Genomic DNA, 21,585 nt, shown 5'->3' on the forward strand with positions numbered 1-21,585 from the left:
TGGTGAGGCTTTCTATTCCGAGGATATGTGGTTTATTTTGTCCGATGGATTTTGTTGTTCTCTTCGTAGGAGCCGCATCTTGGTAGCACTGAAAGATTGAAAAGTATCATTTTGAAAAATTTGAGCTTTTTGGCTGAATATATAAAGAGCCATAGTAGTATCCTGCTGTGTTGACGTGATCTTTGCTGTTTACTTTGTTCTACGATATCCTGTCACTTTCACAGTTTGGCTGCGAAAATGCTATGAAGCTGAATTTTACATGAAAAGTTAAAAGCTGTCAACTCGTGGGAGAACTTAATTTTGATTCTCAACAACATCCGCAATCATGCCGCTATTCGACGTCATAGCTCGAAATGTCTTCAATTTGCTTTGCTGATGACACTCATATTGCACTATATGAGCTCAGCTGAGTCATCGATGCATTTTTGAACCGGATGTCAATAACCAGGCCACTTTAATAATTTGCACTATTGAAAGACGAAAAGAGGACAATTGGTCCCTTTGATAGATGAAAACCTACTCTCGAGCAATTCTTCCTACCTTTTGTCTTTCACACGTCCATCAATTAGTCGGTCTCTTCAACTAATGAAGAGTGACACACGGCTACCACCCACATTCGCCGATGCCAACAACTTAAAAAAGCTCAATCGACTCAAAACACCCAGCAGCATAAAAAATAGTCATATCAAAAATTCGTCCCTGATTGGCTTACTGCACCCAGACCCATTCTGAAACATCAAGTTTCGCAGCCGGACCATCGTCCGATCTACATCCATGCTCATCCCTCTTCTACTAAGTGGGGCCATTGCGTACTCGTACGTGGCGAGTATCAAGATTGCACAGCCTAAGTACCTAGAAAATCTCTCCAGAGATGATCCCCAGGTCATGAAGTACCGAATGGGCAGAGTCACCAGCTTGTGCATCTTCATCTTGATCTCACTTCCGCCCGTTGTGACTTATGGCTTGGACTACTACCATGACCTTCCCAGTGCCATCCGCCAGTTTGGACTCGTACCTGGCTTCACCAACACACATAGCATAATGGAGGACGTTTTGAACGTTATGATCTGTCTCGGCAAGATGCTTATACTCTATTGTGGACCCTTGGCGAGCTACTTTCTAGTTGGGCCTTCTTTAGAGGAAGATCTTAAAGATAACTTCACGACACTCTGGGGCTTCAGGTCACATGTGTTTGCGCCCATCACCGAGGAATTCGTCTACAGGGCAGCGATATTCAGTCTTCTCCAGCCTGTGATCTCCAGTTCCTGGGCCTTAACTGTGTACACACCGTTACTTTTTGGTTTGGCTCATCTTCACCACGGATGGGATTTGCATAAACAAGGTGTAGCTTTGTCCACCGTTCTAGCCTCCACTGCATTCCAGTTTTTGTATACCACGATATTTGGCATTCTTGCGAACCGCATCTACATCTCTACTGGGGAGAATCTTTGGTGCGCTATAGTGATGCATGTGGGGTGTAATCTTGGAAGTTTTCCTACTTTTGAAATCAAGGACACACACCCGAGATTCTTCTACGTCTATTGCTTGTTGCTTATCTTTGGCCTCATAGCCTTCTTGCGGCTCATTTGAGGCGTACCAGTGCGGCAAAAGACCAAATCCAGTTATTAGCATGAAATCGACTAAAAAGACCACATATGATCAATTTTGGGACATACGGCGGTGAGGATCAATATGATCGTACTGGCTCTGCGTCAGAATGTTTGTGGGGATCTGCCGCTAACCCTAATGGGTCAAAATCATACACCCACCCAAATACTACCCTGTCATACGAGACAACGTCCGAATCCCACGAAAATTAAATACTACTAGAAATGGCAAAAAAAAAAAGCATCGAATTGATACATCACACACGCCCCGCTTCTATTTTCGACTCCTTTGAGCATAATGGTTGCGAAAACCTTATGGCAGTAAGTCGCGCTTGTGTGCACGCATACACGACTTGAAAGGTGTTTTGGCAGTAGTTAGTTTGCCTAGCTTTTCTCATTCTCCATACTCATTTAGTCAAGAGAAAACTTACCCATCTGATTGAACCTCTTACCACAACCTGAGCGTGATCTCAGATCCATCCACTTTCACCTTTATTGCATTATCACACGCAGCTATCTTTGCTGCTGTGCCTCCTGGATTATCGATTTTTGATCCAAGTACTTTCGTTCATTCAGTGCGCCACAACCCCATCAGAAAACCACCACAAACGAAACTTCGGTTTTTTTAAATGCATAGCAGACTGCTCAGAATCTAAATTATCATCGTCATACCCTGAGTTGTTGTTCCATGTCAGATACAACCTCAAGATCCTCGACTCCCTGAGGATCAACTCTCCGAGAGCTATGAATCTGCTGCTTTGGAAATCGAACAGGAGAAGCAAATGGTCAAGGCCTTGAAAAGGCTTTCCATGGGTAATATGATCGATCACGATCCGGATTTCCCCATGGAGGACCCAGAGCTTCTCCTTATGAACGAGAGAGAGAGAAACGACGATTCCACCGCCTCTCTAGATACCCTTTCGCTTTCAAGATCTGCATCACCCGTGTCATCCGAATCACAAAGTCCTCCGTTGGAAGGTAAAGAGCCATCCTTGTCTCCTTCGAAGGTCTCTTCCGGACCAACATCTCATTACGTTACACCAGAAGATAGCATAGATTCAGACACACTGTCTGTTAATCACGACAACGTTCTCTGGGTTCCAGCGAATATGCACCCGGAGGTCAACCCACAGCAATTCAAGCAGCATGTCAAAGTCACCATCGACGAGCTTCTAGAACGGAAGATTTCGAGATCGAAGTCAACCCGTTCAAAGCGCTCCTCTTTATCGCTCTCCACCAACGACGATTCGCATAATGATGACGACGAAGAAGACACTTCAATTGACAATCTGTCGCAGCATCAGGACCTGACTAATCGTTATAGCAATCCTTCACTTTTGGAGCTCAGTACTGAGCTCGAGTCGTTATCGCGTCTAGCTGGTATGGACTCTGACGATGCTGTTACGCTAGCAAGATCCTTGTCAACACACTCTCTTGGTTATACTGAGGTTGAGAAAGCTGCCATCGACGAGTTGGGCTCCCCGAAAGCGCACACTGGTGCCAATCAAGCCGAAATCCTTGACTTCGGCATGGACAAGTCTCCTACTAAAGCTTTCCCTGGACAGCAAACATCCAGAGGACCACATCAGCAACATCCACCATCGCATCAGCGCTATCAAAATAGCCCCAAGCATCGCCCCTGAGAAGGCCTCAACAGAGATTTGCCGGCGACCAGCGCTCTTCAACTGAAGAGTCGCAATTCGCTTTGAAGAGAAGCAGGCGAATGAATTATAGAAAGCCACATACCTCGACCCCAACACACTTGGGGTCTCAGTTGCAGAACAAGAAAGCTGGAAATTTGGCCGAGCTTAGACATAATCTCAATTCCTCAGCAATGCCTATGTCATATCCAAGTGAGCCCGAGAGACACATGAAGAGCCCAGCGAGCCGCCAGAGTATGCAAAGCATCAACCCTAGAAGCTCACAGGTTCTTTTTAATTACAAGGGTCCTGCAAGGCTGCTGAGCCATCCAAAATTGCCTGCCTCTGCTCCACCAAATTCAACACCTCCACCGGCAGTGCCAGCACCAAGAAGATCACAGGGCCCCGGCATGGGCTCATCTGTCAAGGATTCGCCATTTGGACCAGTGGCTTCATCGCCTGAGTTGCATCACAACTTCGGTCCTCGTAGCTTGAGCGCCCAAAACCTTATGCATCAGCGCCATAAGCACGGACTTTCCTCACGTCCGCTGCGTGAAAATCTTCAGCAAGGTTTTCAAGGCTCCAGTGGATTCCCATCGCCACATTCGCCATCTGGCCAATTTAGGCCCCAGCATCGGAAGCCATCTCCAACTTCTCATCCTAGGTACGAGCATGGTCAACCTTCGGCTGAGAGACGTAACTTCTCACCACAGGGGCATCCTCAATACCAAAACCAGAGTGGCCCAAATTTGGAATATAAGCAGCAATATCCTCAGACACATGGCTATTCTCAGCAGCAAGCCCACAAGCACTGGCAAGCTGCAAATAGAAGCGGTATGCCGCCGAGATCGAGAAGGCCTCTGGCCGACCCCGTCAAGGAAGAGCACCAGAGGATTAGTACACCACACCATCCTGCAAGGTTGGGTCGTGATATCAAGCTGGAGAAGACATCGCAGCTCAATGAAAATCTAGACATGTTGAGGAATGAAATCAATGAATTCAAAGAAAGTTTGTCACAGCCGGAACGAAAGAGAGAAAGAGTTAAGGAGCCAGAAGCCTCTCAGCCTCAAGAAACTTCCGCAGTACAGCCAGACGAATTGGTTCCTGAGATCAGCTTTGACACTTCTTCAGCAGATGTGAGTTACGAGGATACTCTTGGAATGGAGAAAGATTTTCTTGGACAGATCAAGGACGAGGTACGCACCAGCACTCCTATCGCCAGCCCAGAGAAGCAAACCAAGCGTAGTTCGATGGGTACAGCTCCTATAGAAAGGGAAAAGGATGCCACGCAAAATGTCCGGGACACTGAGAGTTCATCGGCTGTTAACTTACCTAAGAATGACGATGAGATCACGAAGTTTGAAGTAAGGACCATTGAGGAGCCTTCACCAAAGCTTGAACAGGAGGAAGTTGTACAGAGACCCGTCGAGCCAGTTAAGGAGGATGTCGAAGAACCGATCAGAGAATACGTACAGCCATCTCAGGAAGAGCCATCTCAGGAGGTGAAGGTTGAACGAAAAGAATCTGTTAGTAAATCAGCCGAGGCCATTGCGAAGCAGCTGGAAATCAAGGATGATGATGTCTCATCGAGGCAGACTTTTGAGAACAATAGGTCATCTGAAAGTCTCCCCAGAGTCAAAACTAGAACTTCTGAACCCGACGAGAGTTTGAAGAGAACTGAGGTATCACCAACTATGCCAGTAGTTGATGAGCTGAAAAAGTTGAAGAAGAAAAAGTCATTTGGCTCACTCACTGGGGGTGACAAGAAGAAGACTAAGAAGAGTTGGATTTGGTCGAAGGGTCGGTCAGTTAGTGCTCAGAACCTACCGGAAGTGGCAAATCTGCAAAAGCCATCCCGTTCAGTGTCTTCGCCAGACATCAATACGCACAAACGGGACCACAAGGCAGCGTCCGACCACAAGGAGCCCAAGGAAAATGTCATCTCGAAATTATTCAAGAAAAAGAGAAGTAACTCTGTCGAAAGTCCAGAAGTTTATGCCCAAAGACACGAGACCACCAACGAAGAGAAAGAACAAAAGACTATCAAGAGAATTAGCTCTGCTATATTTGGCAATTCGAAGGACGATGATGCCCGCAGTGTATCGTCTAAAGAAGAGAAGGAACCAAGTATTGATGAGGTCAGGCTGGAAATTCTGAAGGAAGAATCAATTGAGTCCAGCAAGTCAACCTTGATGAGCAAGATGAAGGCGAAAGTCAAACATGAAGAGAAAGAGAAATCTGCCGCGGAGACTGTTGAGGTTGAGGAAACGATCGAGGAAGCTTCTGAGGAAGATCTGGAAGAGCAGAAGCCACAAACAACGCTTGAGGTCCAAGAGAAGATCAAGAAGCTGATCAAGAGAACATCTAAGGCCAACCAGCCCCTCGAGTACACGGACTCAGCATTCGGATTTCCTCTTCCACCCCCGTCAGTATCGACTTTGGTGATGTTGGACTACAGGTTCCCCGTTCATGTTGAGCGGGCAATTTACAGACTCTCCCATCTCAAACTCGCCAACCGCAAGCGATCGCTCCGTGAGCAAGTTTTGCTCTCTAATTTCATGTATGCCTACTTGAACTTGGTGGACCATACGTTACACTTGGAGCAGCGCATGAGTGAAGAAGAATCAAATGCCATGGAAGAGCCAGACGCAGACATGGACCTTTTCAATGATGACGATAAGGATACTGATTTCGAAGGCGAGGACGAAGCTCTCGACGACAACGCATTTGACACTGTTCGGCTCGATCTACGCGGAGATTCCTACAATGAGATAACGGTGTAGGGAACAATAGGTGCCGAAATAAAATACGAAAGCAAGACGGGCCTAAAAAAAAAAAATGAACTCACATTAAAGACTATGCATTGGATAGGGAAGGTAAAATAAACATTCGGAAAAAGTGGCGTGCTTTCCACAAAAGCCGACGCTCTAGATCTCTCTGTTTACCTAATGCTCTACATGGACCCGATAACACACCATACTAAACGCTTGCCATTGGATGGTCGCGTCTTGAGGTGCAAAAAAAAAAAAAAAGGAGAAAAGTGGTGCGATGAAGAGCACGTGACGCAAACAGTATCCGAGCACCAAACCCATATATATGCCTCGCAGCTGTGCCTCTTATTTTCAATAAGCAGCAACCACTGACATATTTTAGTTAACTCGGCTCCACAAAAAAAACAGAAAAAGATGGCCAGAACTTTGCCTCTTCTTTCGGCTAGAGAGATCTCCAAGCACTCCTCGGAAAAGGATTGCTGGGTGACTCTCTATAACAGAAAGGTGTACAACATCACGGGATTCCTTGATGAACATCCGGCTGGTGCTGAAATCGTCATGCCGTACGCGGGCAAGGACGTGACGGAGATTATGGCCGATACCATCTCTCACGAACACTCCGAAAGCGCATATGAGATGCTTGACGACGACATGTTGATCGGCTACATGGCTACACCCGAGGAAGAACGTGAGTTGGTCAACAACAAGAAGAAGGTGCCTGTTGATGTCAGACTCACGGACGAGGCCCAGGCCGAGATCGACTTGTACGAGTTTCACGATGAGTTGCCTGCTCTTGATATGTTGTCGGTTCAAACAGACTTTGACGAGGATGCGAAGAAACACAAGTTCCTCGACTTGAAGAAGCCTTTGATCCCACAGATGCTTCGCAGTACCTTTTCCAAGGAGTTCTACTTGGATCAGGTACACAGACCCAGACATTTCGGTAAAGGTTCTGCACCACTCTTTGGCAACTTTTTGGAGCCTCTCTCGTTAACGCCCTGGTGGGTGGTGCCTTTGGTATGGCTCCCCCCTAACATGGTCCTTTTCTACATCGGTTTCGTGAACCAGAGTAAACTCACAGCCTTGAGTTTGTGGGTCATGGGCTTGTTCGTGTGGACCTTGGTGGAATACTGCTTGCATCGCTTCTTGTTCCACTTGGACCAATACTTGCCAGACAACAAGTACTTCTTGACCCTCCACTTTCTTTTACATGGTGTACACCACTACTTGCCAATGGACAGATACAGATTAGTCTTGCCACCCACATTGTTTGTCGTTTTGGCTTATCCATTCTATCGCGTCATCTTCAAGCTCTTCCCCTTCTACATGGCCTGTTCGGGCTTTGCGGGTGGAACTTTGGGCTACATTATGTACGACGTGACACACTACGTCTTGCATCACACCAACTTGCCCAAATTCTTCCAGGAGTTGAAGACTTACCACTTGGAGCACCACTACAAGAACTACGAAATGGGCTTTGGTGTTACAAGCAGATTCTGGGATGTCATTTTTGGCACCGAAATTACTTCGACGTTCCAAAAGAGATCGTAAGTTACAATAGCCTGATTATGTCGTTCCCTAATCGACCTGCGTCGGCCATGATCAGGGCTGTTTATTCATGAATGCAGTATATGTTTTGGGTGGGGTGATTATTTAGTAAAATGAATTCGATAGTCTTTTTTGCTAAGCAAATTTGTAGCGAGTGTATCTTCTCTCTCTTTGGCCAAGGGTCCCTCGGGTATTTTGTAAGAGTTTGGATTATCTGAAGCATACGAGAGCTGGGATGATGCCGCAGCCTCGTTCCAGAATGCTGTGAAAATCGACTCCTTCTCTTCAAACTCCCGTTTACGCACGTCAAGCTCTGCCGAGGGATCAGTGTTCGTGTTGAAGGGCAAAGTACCCTCTTGTTTAATTGCATCAAGGTGATGTTCAATATCGAACTCTGGCGCTGTCATGACGAAATTGGGATCACTATCAGAGTCTGACTCAGCATCACTGCCATAGAGAGAATCATCGTATTGATATTGTTCCTTGCGTTCCATAAACAAAGCTCGAGCTTGCTCGTAGCTTTTGCGGTAGCTTGCAACTGGTGCTCTATCCTGCTTGGACCTGCCAAGCATGTTAGCTATTTGTACATCCTGCCACGTATTTAGCAGAGCCTTCTTGTTCCTGTAAGAGTTTTGCTTCTCCAATCTCCACAATGTTCGACTGGCACGATCTGCGATTTTGAGCGAGATGGCCCTGTTCAGAGATCTATTGAAGTTTGGATTTGGTGACAATCCTTTTGATGCAAGCTTTTGTTTGATCTTCTGCTCCACAATGTCATTGATGGCGTTGAGTAACACTGCGTTCGGTAGATCACGCAGCCTCTTCTTCTCCACTGTTATGCCCAGCAGACTTCTCTTAAAAGACATGGCTAGCTGCTCATCAAGAGGCTCCACAGAAACATGAGGAGCCGGTATTAATGACTTTTGATCTTCGAGTGTGTCTTCATAAATGTCTGGAACTTCAGGCACCTTAGTTGAGGCCATGGGCCATGATGCCCATTTGCTCTGGGGAAAGCTTGGATTCACTCTATGTAGCAAGTGGGCCAGATATAGATGCACGGCTAGGTCATGTCTATGCTCATCCTCTAAATATTCGAGGATCTTATTGAAATCTCGCTTTTCAGCCATGCTGATGTACAACTGTTGTTGGTGTGGTTGTATCAGTGTAAACTCGCGCTGCTCCCGATGAGCTTCACTACCATCATAGTGAGTACTACAATGCCTACAGAAATGTGTCAAAATAATCTGGACAAGATTTCAACAAAAATGAACCCAAAGTAAATAAAGCTTCTTAAAGTAGCTTTATATTCATGTCATTGCATTTGACCCCACCATCCGTCCTCCCCGATATGCGCACACGAATTTTTTGACCTCTTCTCTCTTCTCTTTCTCTTTCTCTGATCCAGAAGAGCTACTCCAGCCGTTGTCAGAGAACTTGAACCTGTAGAATGCACGCTTTCCAAACCTCCTTCTTGGACCTCGCCTTGGAGTCGCAGGCTCTCAAGTTCGGCACCTTCACTCTTAAGTCTGGTCGCCAGTCTCCATACTTCTTCAACTTGGGCTTGTTCAACAACGGCAAGCTCTTGTCCACTTTGGCAACCGCCTATGCCAATGCCATTATTGAGTCTGGTGTTGAGTTTGACATTCTTTTCGGCCCAGCTTACAAGGGTATCCCATTGGCGGCTATTACCGTTGCCAAGTTAGCTGAGCTCGCTCCAGAGAAGTACTCTGAGTTGGGTTACTCCTTCAACAGAAAGGAGAAGAAGGACCACGGTGAGGGTGGTTCTATTGTGGGATGTCCTTTGGGAGGTAAAAAGATCTTGATCATCGACGACGTTATGACGGCTGGTACTGCCATCAACGAAGCTTTCGAGATCATCTCCAACGAGAAGGGTACAGTGGCCGGCTGCATTATCGCTTTGGACAGACAGGAGACCACTCCTGACTCCGACAAGTCTGCTACCCAGGCCGTTGCCGCCAGGTACGGTATCCCTGTTTTCTCGATCGTTTCCTTGTCCGACATTGTCACTCACTTGAAGGACAAGTTGTCTCCCGAGAACTTGGCGGACATTGACACCTACAGAAAGAAGTACGCTCCTAAGGCCTAGGCCTGCAATGTATGAAACTAGATGCATTATGTAAATTAACCTCTCACTCTCATGATCTTCTTTTTGGGTTGTTTGGGTAGCTTGGGGGCCTCATTCGTCGTCTCGGGCTCGGGGTCATAGATTGTTTTAGTCATTGGATGTTTCAAAGTGTAGTTGGAGTGGATGGGCACAATCGAGTTCATCTTGAAACCCTTGACCTTAGGTATTTCCTCAGGCTCGAAGCCCTGCTCGTATTCCTTAGGAATTGGAAGCCCACCGCCCTTGCTTATGCTCTTCAAGGTTGTAGGATGATCCAGAAGGTAGGATGCAATTTCGTTGAGGAGACCCTTCTTGGTCTTGAAACGTGGGTCCTGGACCTCGCCAGCGTCCTTGATGAACACCTTCACTCTGCCTGGGTTACCAAAGTCTTGGGGGTGCGATCTGTCCAACTCAAGGATGACTGGAACACCAAGCCTCCGGCATGCGTCGGAAATGGTGATGGCCAAAGGGTTCTCCACGGCCAAGTCAATGCTGACTCTTCTGCCTTCTTTGTGCGTTCTGTTGATGTCGAAGTAACATGGGTATATCGTTTGGAATTTGGCAAAATGCTCTTTATCTTGCTCAGACAATTTCAGAGGGTCCATGATTCCCTCGCTTTTTGGAGCACTTCCGCCCGATGGAGGCTGGAAAGGCTGCTGTGGAAAGAGTGGAGGTTCGGAGTCCTGAGACCTCGTGACCGTTGGTTTGTTGATGGGAGCAATCGGTGTCCTGAGACTGGGATCGAACTGGGCAATGTCCATGTCCATGTTGTCGATCTCGTCATCGTCGACATCTTCGATGGTGGGTTTTGGTGGCATGTTCTTTAGATGGTCAATGCTCTACTGTAAGACCTGGTTTTTTCGTTGACTAGTGTGCTCACTCTATGCACGCAAAAGAGAGTGCTTCCTGATAACGTTGGAGTTTGGCGATGAAAGCAGGGAATTAAAGAGAAAAAAAGAAGATGATAATAAGATACAGGGAGAGGCTCTGGAGTCAAAAGTGTGACTTTGTGTAAAAGAGCGCTTCAGCCAGATTCGCTCACAGTGTTCAGAACCAGCAGTAAAGCAGTGAAGTCCTTTTCTTGTCAAAAAGAGTTGTCTTCTGAAGGACATGTATCCTTAGCCTCTTACAAAAATTAATCGATCCTCTCTGGGGATACTCCGCTTTCGAACCCGGATATAGTGCCGGCATGTGCATCCTTTTGCAGCCAATATCCCACCTTCCAACCCCGAAACTTTAAATCTTTCCAGCGTCAGCCCACTCACCCTCCCCATCACCGCTGTTTCACTTTTTCTGAAATCCCGCTGACTCCGATGAAAATACCCTTCTGAGTCATTCACCTAGTCCTGACTTCTTCAATAACGGCTTTCGCAGTCAAGCTGTATGCCACAGCCAAGCACTGCACGTGAGCTTAGCATCGCTTTTTCAAACCTATGCTCCACAGTCTGCTCTACACCCTTCCCCGTCTTGTTCAAATTATATAGATGTATCTTGCCGAGGTGGCCGAGGGCACACCGCGTGTTCTCAAACAGTATATGAAAATATTCGACTCGCCGTCGGCACATGAGCCCGACTACACACTCAAGCTCCAGTCGGCACCTGTGACGCCGACAAAGTATGAGACACATCCAGATATCCAGTTTTTTCGTCTGGTAAAGACAAAACACCACTATGCTTACCACAAGTCCAAGTTGGCCTTGTCCTCGACTGAGGAAAATATCGATCACACGAACTCGAGGATCTCGGGGTTCGAACCGTTCAACCGAGAACAGCTTTTACAAAGACTCAGAACCTTCAACGCGTTGAACTGGCATATTCCTTCGGGCAAGAATACTGGTGTTCAGCTAAATGAGCTTCTATGTGCCGTAAATGGCTGGACTTGCCAATCCATAGCGAGAAACAACAACGTCAAGAACCATTTATTGTGCTCAAAGTGTGGAAATGAGCTTATACTTCGCTTCAATGCCGAAGAAGAACAGCCCGAATATGCGCCCTTCCATTTTGACCTCGAGGATATTCAGGCGGTCAACTTGAATCTAAAAGCGCAGTATGCACAGCAAGTCCAGGCCTTGGGCCATCAATCCTCCTGTCCGTGGACCAAAGTTCTGACTCCGATCAACACAGTATATTATCTTACTCCATATCTTGCGTCCACCAATGAGGCCTTGATTAAGCTTCACTCCAAGACGTTGAAGAGCTTGTTTGACAACCTTGTGATAATGCAGGAACATGCTGGTTTCTTGTCCCTGCTTTGTCCTAAGCCAAAGCTGATAAGTACTTACGCCGACTTTTGCCGTGCATCGAATCTGTGGCTCTTGAGCCGATACTTCAACAATGACAAGGAAAACTTTGGAACGATCTTGTCCAAAAATTGTCCCGCATGGCTCTACTGTATAAGTGGCATGGGCTGGGATGTGTACACTCAAGAGTTCAAAGGTCAGACTGTCTTGCTCATGATCTGCCAAAGCTGCAATCAAAGGATATTTTTACAAAAGTCCGCAGGTCCGGACGACAGCGGTTCAGGTAATCAAGAGCATCCCAAGGTTTTGACTCCTTGTGAATACACCGCTGCTATCCCTCATGCATCATCCAAGTTTTCCAATGAGTACATGGATGAAGTTATTGAAGAGGATGAACAGGATATTGATCCATACCTAGGTCATAAAGAGTGGTGTTGTCAAGTAAGTGACATGGCTGGCCAGCCTTACTTTGACTATTTTATGAATATGGTGGCCTCGCTGGAGGGGTATATTGGTCCGAACGGAGAGTATCTCAAAGACAGAGACGAATCTTTGGATATGGATATTGATGCTTGTACAAAGCATTCCAAAAGACGGGCTAGTTTTGACCTTCAGGAGGAATTAGAAAGATTCCGTAAACTACGGAAACCCTACTTTGCTGATTAGTTTAATATAAGCACACAGTGCCAATTATATTGTATGTACTCTTGATGAATCTAGAGGACGATGCTGATGTAGGGTATCAAGTATATCACGAGGTTATCTTGTTGAGTGGAGCACTGAAGTCGAGAACTTCGATGTACGTTTCCTCGTTATCAGATCCTTGCTTTTGCACAGCAGCAACACATCTATCAGGATCAAAGCGCACTTGCCAGATACCCTTGGTGATGTCGGAAAGTAGATCACGAACGAACTTACCGGTCTTGACATCCCAAAGCTTGAGCATGCGTTCACTGCCACTCACAATCCGTAGACTGTCATGCTGAAAGCAGGTGATGGCGCTATTATGTCCCTTCAACTTGCTGTAGTTCTCTCCAGTGTTTGGATTCCAAACACGCAAAGTAGAATCAGCTGCGGCAGAAACCAAGTAATCCTCAGAAAGTTCTAATAATCCAACGAGAGAATTGTGCCCTTCCAAAGAGAAAAGAAGCTTCCCTTTCTCGAAGTCCCAGACATTGATGGACAGGTCCATAGATCCCGAGTAGCAACGACGTGTCTTGTAGTTCAAGGAGGTCGAGTAGATTCTATCATTATGGCCTTCCAATACATGCTTGCACCTGCCACCTTCTTTCAAGTCCCAAACTCTGACGGTTGTATCATATGAGCCAGAGATAATGATATTGCCGTAGCCGGATACGGAACGAACGGACTGGGTGTGACCGACCAAAACGGCAACAAGATAAGGGTTGTCGGGATCTTTACTATCGAAGGTCTTTGTCTCGGTGATTTCATCTGCATGCTCGCCCTCATTATCCAAGGGAAGCTTCCAGACATGCAAGTTGTGGTCTCTTGAGCCAGTGACTAAGAGCGGTTCCTTGGGAAACATGATAGGCTCACCGTTATCATCGACACCGATCTGTACGGGGTGCAAGATATCTAGACATCTTACAGTCGAAGTATGACCTCTGAACATATGGGTACACTTGCCAGTACGGATGTTCCAAACACGCACGTCACGATCAGTAGAGCCACTCACCAAGGTATTGGAGAAATATTTGAGGGCCCAAACTCCGCCATCGTGACCTTTTAGAACACGAAGGAGCTCACCAGTTTGAGTATCATAAACGTTCATCAGCTTCCCTTCAAAACCGGTGATGATTTTTTCTTCATCGTGTTGTAGACATGTGACTATACTCGAGCCGTGGCCTGCCACGCTTATGCGTTTTGGTTCATACGAGGGGTTCATCCAGCGCTGCAAAATGATGAAGCGTTTCTTGTAAAGTGTTTGGGCCAAGTTAATATCGCTAAGGTATGGACTAGGAGTGGCCCAGCCTGCTATGAGCGCGTCGGGGTTGGAGAGCTCTTTATCTAGTAGAGCTGGGTCTCTCAAGAGCTTGTCTCTATGAAGCATAGCGGTCCACAATGTGTTGTTGTTAACCAAGCGATTCCAAGACCGGCAGACTCTGGAGACGGCCAAAACAGACTTGTAGTCCAAGTGGGACAAGATCGATAATGCAACCTCCAACGGTAAGCTTGACAACAAGTCGCGTCTCAACGAGTCCTGAATTATGCCACAGAACGTTGAAAGCAGCGAACGGTCAACTTGTTGTAAGAGCTGGAAGATGATGTGGTTTCGGCACGGGGCCAGCGAGAAGTTTGAAAGATTCACCATGAGCTCCGCCAAGTCGCCCTGAGTGCCTGGAGGTTTCAGCAAACAGCGTTCCCAGAACTCATGCACGGACCGCTTGTCGGTAGCGCTCTGGACCGGGGAAGCCAGGGGCAGCGGAAGTACTAGCTGCTGGGGTTCTGGTCTTCCATATCCAGGATGGGCGAGTTTGTCATAGACTCTATCCCGTTGGGCGTGCATGGGTGTATCTGGCTTTCGGGCTTGATGAACGTATTGGAGGCGCTTCGGATAGCAGGGGCGGCCACGCTATGGGTGCTGGAGATGGACATCACCGAGTCTGCCGAAACGGGCACCTGTCTTGTATCGGGCTGGTTGGCCAGCGTGAGGCGTCTCTTGGGCGGATGGGTCACGTCAGGCACGGTGTCGGTATCGGAAATGATCATATCGTCGCCGCTTTCAGCAGAGCACGGGGCAGCGTAAGCAGGGTAAGCGTCCTCCTTCGTGTCCTGGTTCTGGTGGGCACGAAAACGTTTCCGCAGCTGAGTTTCTAGGGGCGCCAGAGTCAAGGAAAACGGACAAGGCTCCGCCAACCCGTCATAGAGCTTGGCCGAAGGGTCTTGGAGTTTCGTGTCGTAGGTTGTCTTGCACCCCAAGAGTGGGTATCTAGGAGGGCCAGACATGAGACAGCAAGGACAGGAAGCAGCGTGGGAGGGTGTCTATGATGGAAAAGACGGATATAGATGGGAAACGGAGATGGAAATGGTGGTGTTTAGGGCAAAACCCGTGTGGGTGAATGTGGTTTGTTTGTTGCAAATGAGCCTGATTGAGAAAAATGATGTGCAGTGGTGTGCACGGGTGGGGGACGTTGGGCGTCTTTTGTTTCGCAGGTGCAAGGCATTTTGGGAGGAGACTGTGGGGTCTGTCTTTAGCAAATATAGACTAGGGGATTTGGAGATTCCGTTTTTGAAAGAATCTGAAAATCCCAACTAATTAACTTTACTTGGGCGTTTTTCGTTTTTTTGCAACCTCGGATCTCAGCCAGCTCCAGGGTGTGATTTTGCAGCTGTGCTTCTGTTTTGCATGTCTTATCGGGTTGCTCCCGCACCGTACCTCCCGGAATACCTGCGACCTTTATTCAGATGCACTGAAAATAAAGGAAGTCTTCACTCAAGTCGTTCTTACCATTGTCTATGTATACAGCGCCTACTCGACGTTTTTTATCAAAATGCCTGGTTGGCCAGGAACAGCAGCATCCACAACCTTGCCTGTGGCTGTGATCTCCACCTCCTCACCCGTGGTGATATCCGTACCCTTCTTTTCGCCGTGAGGGAAAGTAACCACCTTCAAGTTCTCAATCTTGAGCGTCGTAGTCGACTTCTGGATGTTGCTCAAAACCTGCTTCACCAACTCGCCCTCGTTGAAAGTCAACTCACGGTTGAACACCGTCTTGGGGTCCTCCTTCACCAATCTCTGCTTCAAAAACTGGATGAATGGCATGGCACGCTTCATGTCCTTTCCAACCTTCTCCTTGATCAACTTGTTGTCGTTCAACGAGTTGCTCTCGAACAACTGTCTGACAAAGTCAATGTACTGCTCCTGCCAGTCTGGGAAAGACGTGGAAACGAGCAAGGTCAAGTTAGCAGGCTTGGAAGCATCAACCTCGGCCTTACCCTTCTTGGACTTCAACACGGTGGATTCAGCCTCACGAACAGCTCTGGCCAACTCCTTCACGTATTCAAGAGAGTCCAACAAGCCCTGGGAAACTGGCTCAGATGCTCTAGGGAATTTAGCGTTCTGGACAGAACCGTCCTTACCCAAGATGTCCTTGTACAAGAACTCGGCAAAATGGGGGGCCACTGGGGCAAGCAACAAGGCCTGGTTCTCGATGTACTTGAACACAAGGTCCTTGTGCATGCCAGCACCAGACACAGAGTCTCTGTAGTAGTCTCTGGAGGTCTGGAAGTCGAACAAACCGTATTTAAGGGCAGCCTTGTAGTTGGTGGCCAGGTACTGCTCGTAAGCCTGTTCCACCAAGTGGTTCATTTCATTGTCGAATGCCTTGTCGAAGAAAGAGTCCTTAGAACCGGTTCTCAAGGTGTCCTGAGTAGCCTTGATCTCCTCACACCATTCCTTCAAGGTGGTCAAACGCAAAATAGCAGCGTTGGCGTTGGCCTCGTCAAAGTTGGCGTCCTCAACAGTGTCACCAGCGTCAGCCAAAGCAATTCTGGAGGCGTCAGCACCGAACTTCTCAACAATCTGCAGCAAGGTCAAGAAGTTACCAGTGGACTTGGACATCTTGGCGTTGTTCAACATCAAGTGACCGTTGGCTCTGACACCTCTTGGCCAGAACTTCTTGGGGAAGAGGGCGGTGTGGCAGTAGATGAAGAAAGTCAAGTGGTTTGGAATCAAATCCTTACCACTGACTCTGGCGTCCAATGGGTAGAAGTACTCAAACTCTCTTCTCAAGGCCTCCAACTGCTGCTTTGGAATGTCCGACTTGATGTCCTCACGTCTGGTGAAGATGTAATCAAACACCTCGTCAGTCATCTGCTCGGGCTTGATGCTGAACTTACCAGGCTTGGAGCCGTAGTAGTCTGAGTGCAAGAAACGGGCGATGGTGTAGTAAGACATGTATATCGTGGAATCAGACAAGGACTCAATCAACTGAGAGTCATCCCATGGACATTTGGTACCCAAACCGTAAGTTCTGGTAAGAGCCCAGTTCTTCAACCAGTCCAAGACACCCTCGAAACCGTGTCTGGTCTCCTTGGAGAAGGTCTCCATGTGCTCCAAACACTCCAAAGCCTGGTTCTTCCAGGATTCTTCACCGTAATCAATGTACCACTGGTCCTCCAAAGAGACACAGCACTCATCTCCCGATCTGGAGACAACCTGGCCCTCGGGCTCGTTGTAAACGAAAGCCTCGCCGGAAGCGATCAAATCAGCCTTAACCTTAGGCTTAGCATCCTCGACCTTCTCGCCAGAGTATTTACCAATGACCATGACACCGCTGTAGAAACCCTCCTTGTAGGCCTGCTCCTTAGCCTTGGCCAACTGCACGGTATCCTTAGGCGACTGGATCTTCAACTCCTTACACAAGAACTCGGCAGACTTGTCACCGAACTTCTCGGTCTTCAAGATTGGCACAATCTCGGTGTTGACCCACTCCTTCTCAATCTTGTAGAATTCAGCCTTGTTGGACAAGTCCTTGACGGTGATGTAGTCATCTGGAGAGTCAGAGGGAACACAGGTCACAACACCAGTACCCTTGTTAGGCAAGATGGTCTCCATAGGGAGCACACGGAGGTTTTTGAGCTGAGACAAAGGTGGAGAGATCTTGGATCCGACAAGAGCAGAACCGTTGATGTGCAAAGCGGCAGTGTAGTCACCTCTAGTTGGGGTCAATTTCTGGAATGACATGTTCTTGAAAGCTCTCTCGGTGGTGATGTAGTACACACCCTCAGCGGCCTTGAACACACCGTAGTTGATCTTTGGCGAGACAAAACAACAGCTCTGACCGTACATGGTCTCGGGTCTCAAGGTGGCAGCGACCAAGAAGACCTTGTTCTTGGAGAGATCAAAGTTGTTCTCCTCAAACACCTTCTGGGCTTCTGGCTGGAACTCGTCCACGGGATCTTGATACCAACGTACTCTTGTGGGTTGACTCCCTCACCGCTGGATCTGTCGTGGTCCAAACAAGCCTGACCGTCCTTCTCGGAGTAGATGGTGTATCTCTCACCGAACTTGATCTTGCCGCAGTCCTTCAAACGGTTGATTTGCCAGCGGACGAAAGCATCGTAGTAGGCGTTAGCAGGCGTGGTGACGAAGGATCTTCTCCAATCGACTCTACCACCAAAGTTGTTCACGTCTCTCTCAACGAGAGCAGGGAAGAAATGGAGCCAGTGCAGAGGGTCGGCAAAAGCGGCAACCTCCTCCTTGGAAAGACCCAATTGCAACATAATCTCAAACTGGTACTTGCCTCTACCCTGCTTGGCAACAGCCTTGGACTTCTTAGCCTTGAACTTGGTGGGGTCCTCGCTCTTGGCAGCTTCCTTGACAGGAGTAGGTTCCTCCTCCTCTTCGTCTTCAGCTGGAGCACCAGCAAAGTCAGCACCGAACTGCTCAACCTCTCTCTTGATCTTGTCAGCAGCGGCCTTAATTGGCATACCGGTACAGTGGAAACCCAATGGGAAAAGAGCTCTCTTTCCTTCCATTCTCTCGAAACCAGTGGCAAACTCCACCTTGGACAAAGTGAAACTGTGACCGGCGTGCAAGACACCGTTCATGTATGGGTAAGCCATGGTGGAGAAGTACTTGGGGTACTTTTCTCTCAACTTATCGGCATCATCCTCTGGATCTTCCTCGATAGTGGGGGCATCGACTTCGAAGAACTTGTTGTCAGCCCAGTACTTCTGGTACTTCTTCTCGATCTCCACAAGTGTGTCCCTCCTATCGGTCTTTTCGAGTTTGATAGTAGCACTCATTTTGCGTGGTGAGGTATGAAATCTTTTGAGACCTTAATATCGCGGTGAAAAAATGTCAGAAAAAGTTGTGTATGAGTAAACTTGGGAAGCCGCACTGGCTGCAAACTCCACATTAATCTATATTATAGTACTATTACACGGGAAGCCACTTAACGTCTTTTTCTTCTCATAAGCATCGGAGGAGCCATGGTAGTCTTCTTTGCTGGTTTTTGGTCGTTCTCTTGCTTGAAAAAGTCGTCTTTAGAACCCACATGAAGCACCTCTTCGTCAAAGAGGGTTCCTTCGAGTGATAAACTGGCTTTACCAGCATCAGACTCATTTTCAAATTCGACAAGTGCTGCCCTCTTACTAGGCTTCAAAAAGACTTTGGTGGTTGAGCCCACACGGCTCTGCAAAAACTCCTCAAGATGAGCTTTGGTGCTGATGCTGTTCACATTGAACAAGGCAATAGTGCTCTTGACGTTGAACTGCAGTGGAGAGCTTTGCATTGCCTGCTTTGTTTTTCCTTTCGAGACATGAATGGTCCGGCCATCCAAGACCGTCTCGTTTGCATCGAGGGCTTTCTTGACATCCTTGACGTCGGAGAATGTCACAAACGCATACCCGTTGTTCTTAAAACCCTTTGCTCTATTGGTCTCGTTGAGGGGAACCTTGACATCTTCAACCCTTCCAATTCCACTGAAGAATTGGCGTAACGTCTCTTCCGTAGTCACCTCAAAGTTGATGTTATGAACGTAAACCTGGTGAGCCACATTAGGACCACTTCGCTTGTGCTTGAGAGAGGGTTCGATATGTCAGCCTTCAAAAAATGGTCCTCTACCGACAATTGATCGAGCTGAGCCTGTGCCAGCTGAGTGGCAGTGGTATCCGGGAAATCGATGTAACAAAATCTTTTCTCACGTTTGTCGCTTTGGGAAGGGAACCTCACACTGAGAAACAACAAGTCCTGAGCTTTTAAGAAGCTTTCGACATCTGATAATCCCCAGTGAGATGGATAGTTCGTGAGCCACAAGGTGTTTCCAAAAATACGCTTCACTGTCACGATAGACTCCCCAATAGCTTTCTGGTCCCTGACCAAAGCTTTCATGACCTCCTCTTCTGACTTTAGTTCAACCAATGCAAAATGTCCTTGAACTGTTGAGAACACATCAATGGAAAGAGGATCACAATAGCCTTGAAAGAAATTTGCAACTTCATCTTTTTTAGCGGAAAGTGGTAGATTCTCCACCTTCACCCTGAACATTTCACGACTCCGTGATGCGTCTTCATTTGCCTCCTCTGGCTTGTTCTCCAGTCTCACCTTTTTTTGCCCTGGCCCCTCAAGCTCTTCATCGTTGGTTCTCTTTATATCCATCTTTGCCGGAGTATACATAAGACGTGGATGGGTCTTCTCTAGTAAGTCCAAGAGCAGCTGAATTTCCTCCGCCAGACCATGCATAGCTTGATGAGCTAAAGCAGTATCAAGGGCTAGCTTAGGATCATCGAGATCGGATAAATCCTCTGGAAGTAGCTTGAGCATACGCTTGCCATATTTTGGGGGACCATACAATGCGAGAAGCTGAAAGCAGAATACCCAGACTTTTGCGGAATGAGCCCACTTATCAAAAGATGCGGTGGTCAAGTCGACAAATAAATCGAAGAAAGCATCTTCGTCAGTCGAGCATCTCCTTGCCAATGTAATTGCCAACTGCAATACCTCAAAACCATCCTCCCTGGCAAAGGCATTGGATGCAATAGTGTTGATGTCCTCGAGAAATATTGATGCCCAGGTTTCCAGCACCTTGGCATATTGCTTGAAATCTCCTACAAGCAAAGTAGTCGCTAGTTGCTTCCAGTTATCATCAGCTTTGAACGCGTCGACCAAACGAAGAAGCTCCGTTCTTAATCGGTTAAACTCGTCATCTTCAAGATCCAATTTATTGAATGCAGTGTATCCATCTGGGAGATCTGGAAAGCACTTGATGAACAATTTTGTGAAGTGTGGGAGACGTGATTCTTCATACTGCTCCACGATACTGAGAAAAGACTTCCAAACAGGTAGCCACGACTCATCACACACCTTCGAAGTTTCCATGAGGGATCTGAAGAAAATCTGCTCAATCGATACGAATGAAGCGTTTTTCAACATATGTTTGGCGCATGACTCGATGTATGCGATCCAATGCTGTGGGTTAAATGGGTCATCAGCAATGTTTTGCTCGAGTTTTATATAGTAAGGTATTGTTGCCTCACATGCTTTCTTGGCCAGACTGGCATTCTTCATTAGACTCAGATAAGAGTCCGGAAAGGTTGCAGATACAAATGGGGAGTAGTCCTGGTAGGTCCCCTCGATTTGAGCGTGGGGTATAGATAGCATCCGTTCGTACAATTTTTGCAATTTTTCGGCATTTCCTTCCGAGGAATATAGCTCTCGAAGTTTGACGAATACCTCATGGCCGCTTTTATAGTCCCATCCGCAATCAGCGAATGCTTGAAGAAGCTCCGGTTCTGTGGGTTCAATCGCATTGAGGTAATCTAGCCATGTTTGTGTTGTGGGAAACTCCTTTTTGAAGAATTCGAGAAAGTATATGTTGTCTTCCAGGCCGGCGGATTTTCTCCAGAACGCCAACTCTTGAGGGGATAATTGGGCCACTGCTAGCTTCCTCTTCAATATGGGTATTGATGGAAACTGGTTTTCACGTTTAGCAATCTCCATTAGGGCGAGATATTCGCCATAGTATAATGATGACTGACTGGCATTGGCATCGAAATGCAGAATTGCATTCTCCAATTCTGGGGGATATCCCATTGCAGTAGGTTGAATTGGTAGTATCAACAATACTATGCGCGATGGGTCTACATCGATGCTGGGTGCGAAATGAGATGAGGTACATCTCTAGTCCA

The 21,585-nt window shown here is 47.4% G+C and overlaps 9 protein-coding genes across 9 annotated transcripts; 4 read left to right on the plus strand and 5 right to left on the minus strand. All coding sequences in view use genetic code 12, as the record gives it.

Annotated features, from left to right (window-relative positions):
* Positions 1–774: 774 nt before the first annotated feature.
* Positions 775–6,030, plus strand: CXQ87_000204 (uncharacterized protein; the record flags this gene model as incomplete). Its single annotated transcript, XM_025478787.1, has 3 exons — positions 775–1,251; positions 2,333–3,144; positions 3,252–6,030. The coding sequence occupies 3 exons, from the start codon at positions 775–777 to the stop codon at positions 6,028–6,030; spliced, it is 4,068 nt and encodes a 1,355-aa protein (XP_025338260.1).
* A 402-nt stretch (positions 6,031–6,432) lies between these two features.
* Positions 6,433–7,569, plus strand: SCS7 (fatty acid alpha-hydroxylase; the record flags this gene model as incomplete). The annotated part of the gene is made up of 1 exon (XM_025478788.1): positions 6,433–7,569. The coding sequence occupies one exon, from the start codon at positions 6,433–6,435 to the stop codon at positions 7,567–7,569; it is 1,137 nt and encodes a 378-aa protein (XP_025338261.1).
* Positions 7,570–7,667: 98 nt separating this feature from the next.
* On the minus strand, positions 7,668–8,549 carry CXQ87_000206 (uncharacterized protein; the record flags this gene model as incomplete). The annotated part of the gene is made up of 1 exon (XM_025478789.1): positions 7,668–8,549. The coding sequence occupies one exon, from the start codon at positions 8,547–8,549 to the stop codon at positions 7,668–7,670; it is 882 nt and encodes a 293-aa protein (XP_025338262.1).
* Positions 8,550–9,013: 464 nt separating this feature from the next.
* Positions 9,014–9,673, plus strand: URA5 (orotate phosphoribosyltransferase; the record flags this gene model as incomplete). Its single annotated transcript, XM_025478790.1, has 1 exon — positions 9,014–9,673. One exon carries the CDS (start codon positions 9,014–9,016, stop codon positions 9,671–9,673), a length of 660 nt encoding a protein of 219 aa, XP_025338263.1.
* A 35-nt stretch (positions 9,674–9,708) lies between these two features.
* Positions 9,709–10,509, minus strand: SEC65 (RNA-binding signal recognition particle subunit; the record flags this gene model as incomplete). Its single annotated transcript, XM_025478791.1, has 1 exon — positions 9,709–10,509. The coding sequence occupies one exon, from the start codon at positions 10,507–10,509 to the stop codon at positions 9,709–9,711; it is 801 nt and encodes a 266-aa protein (XP_025338264.1).
* A 666-nt stretch (positions 10,510–11,175) lies between these two features.
* Positions 11,176–12,597, plus strand: CXQ87_000209 (uncharacterized protein; the record flags this gene model as incomplete). Its single annotated transcript, XM_025478792.1, has 1 exon — positions 11,176–12,597. One exon carries the CDS (start codon positions 11,176–11,178, stop codon positions 12,595–12,597), a length of 1,422 nt encoding a protein of 473 aa, XP_025338265.1.
* An 85-nt stretch (positions 12,598–12,682) lies between these two features.
* CDC4 (SCF ubiquitin ligase complex subunit) lies at positions 12,683–14,898 on the minus strand (the record flags this gene model as incomplete). Its single annotated transcript, XM_025478793.1, has 2 exons — positions 12,683–14,348; positions 14,384–14,898. The coding sequence occupies 2 exons, from the start codon at positions 14,896–14,898 to the stop codon at positions 12,683–12,685; spliced, it is 2,181 nt and encodes a 726-aa protein (XP_025338266.1).
* Positions 14,899–15,421: 523 nt separating this feature from the next.
* CDC60 (leucine--tRNA ligase) lies at positions 15,422–18,702 on the minus strand (the record flags this gene model as incomplete). The annotated part of the gene is made up of 2 exons (XM_025478794.1): positions 15,422–17,839; positions 17,866–18,702. The coding sequence occupies 2 exons, from the start codon at positions 18,700–18,702 to the stop codon at positions 15,422–15,424; spliced, it is 3,255 nt and encodes a 1,084-aa protein (XP_025338267.1).
* A 149-nt stretch (positions 18,703–18,851) lies between these two features.
* On the minus strand, positions 18,852–21,490 carry CXQ87_000212 (U6 snRNP complex subunit; the record flags this gene model as incomplete). The annotated part of the gene is made up of 2 exons (XM_025478795.1): positions 18,852–19,475; positions 19,523–21,490. 2 exons carry the CDS (start codon positions 21,488–21,490, stop codon positions 18,852–18,854), a joined length of 2,592 nt encoding a protein of 863 aa, XP_025338268.1.
* Positions 21,491–21,585: the final 95 nt, after the last annotated feature.

Source organism: Candidozyma duobushaemuli (assembly GCF_002926085.2).
Source record: "Candidozyma duobushaemuli strain B09383 chromosome Unknown A_B09383, whole genome shotgun sequence".
NCBI classification, from domain to species: domain Eukaryota; kingdom Fungi; phylum Ascomycota; class Pichiomycetes; order Serinales; family Metschnikowiaceae; genus Candidozyma; species Candidozyma duobushaemuli.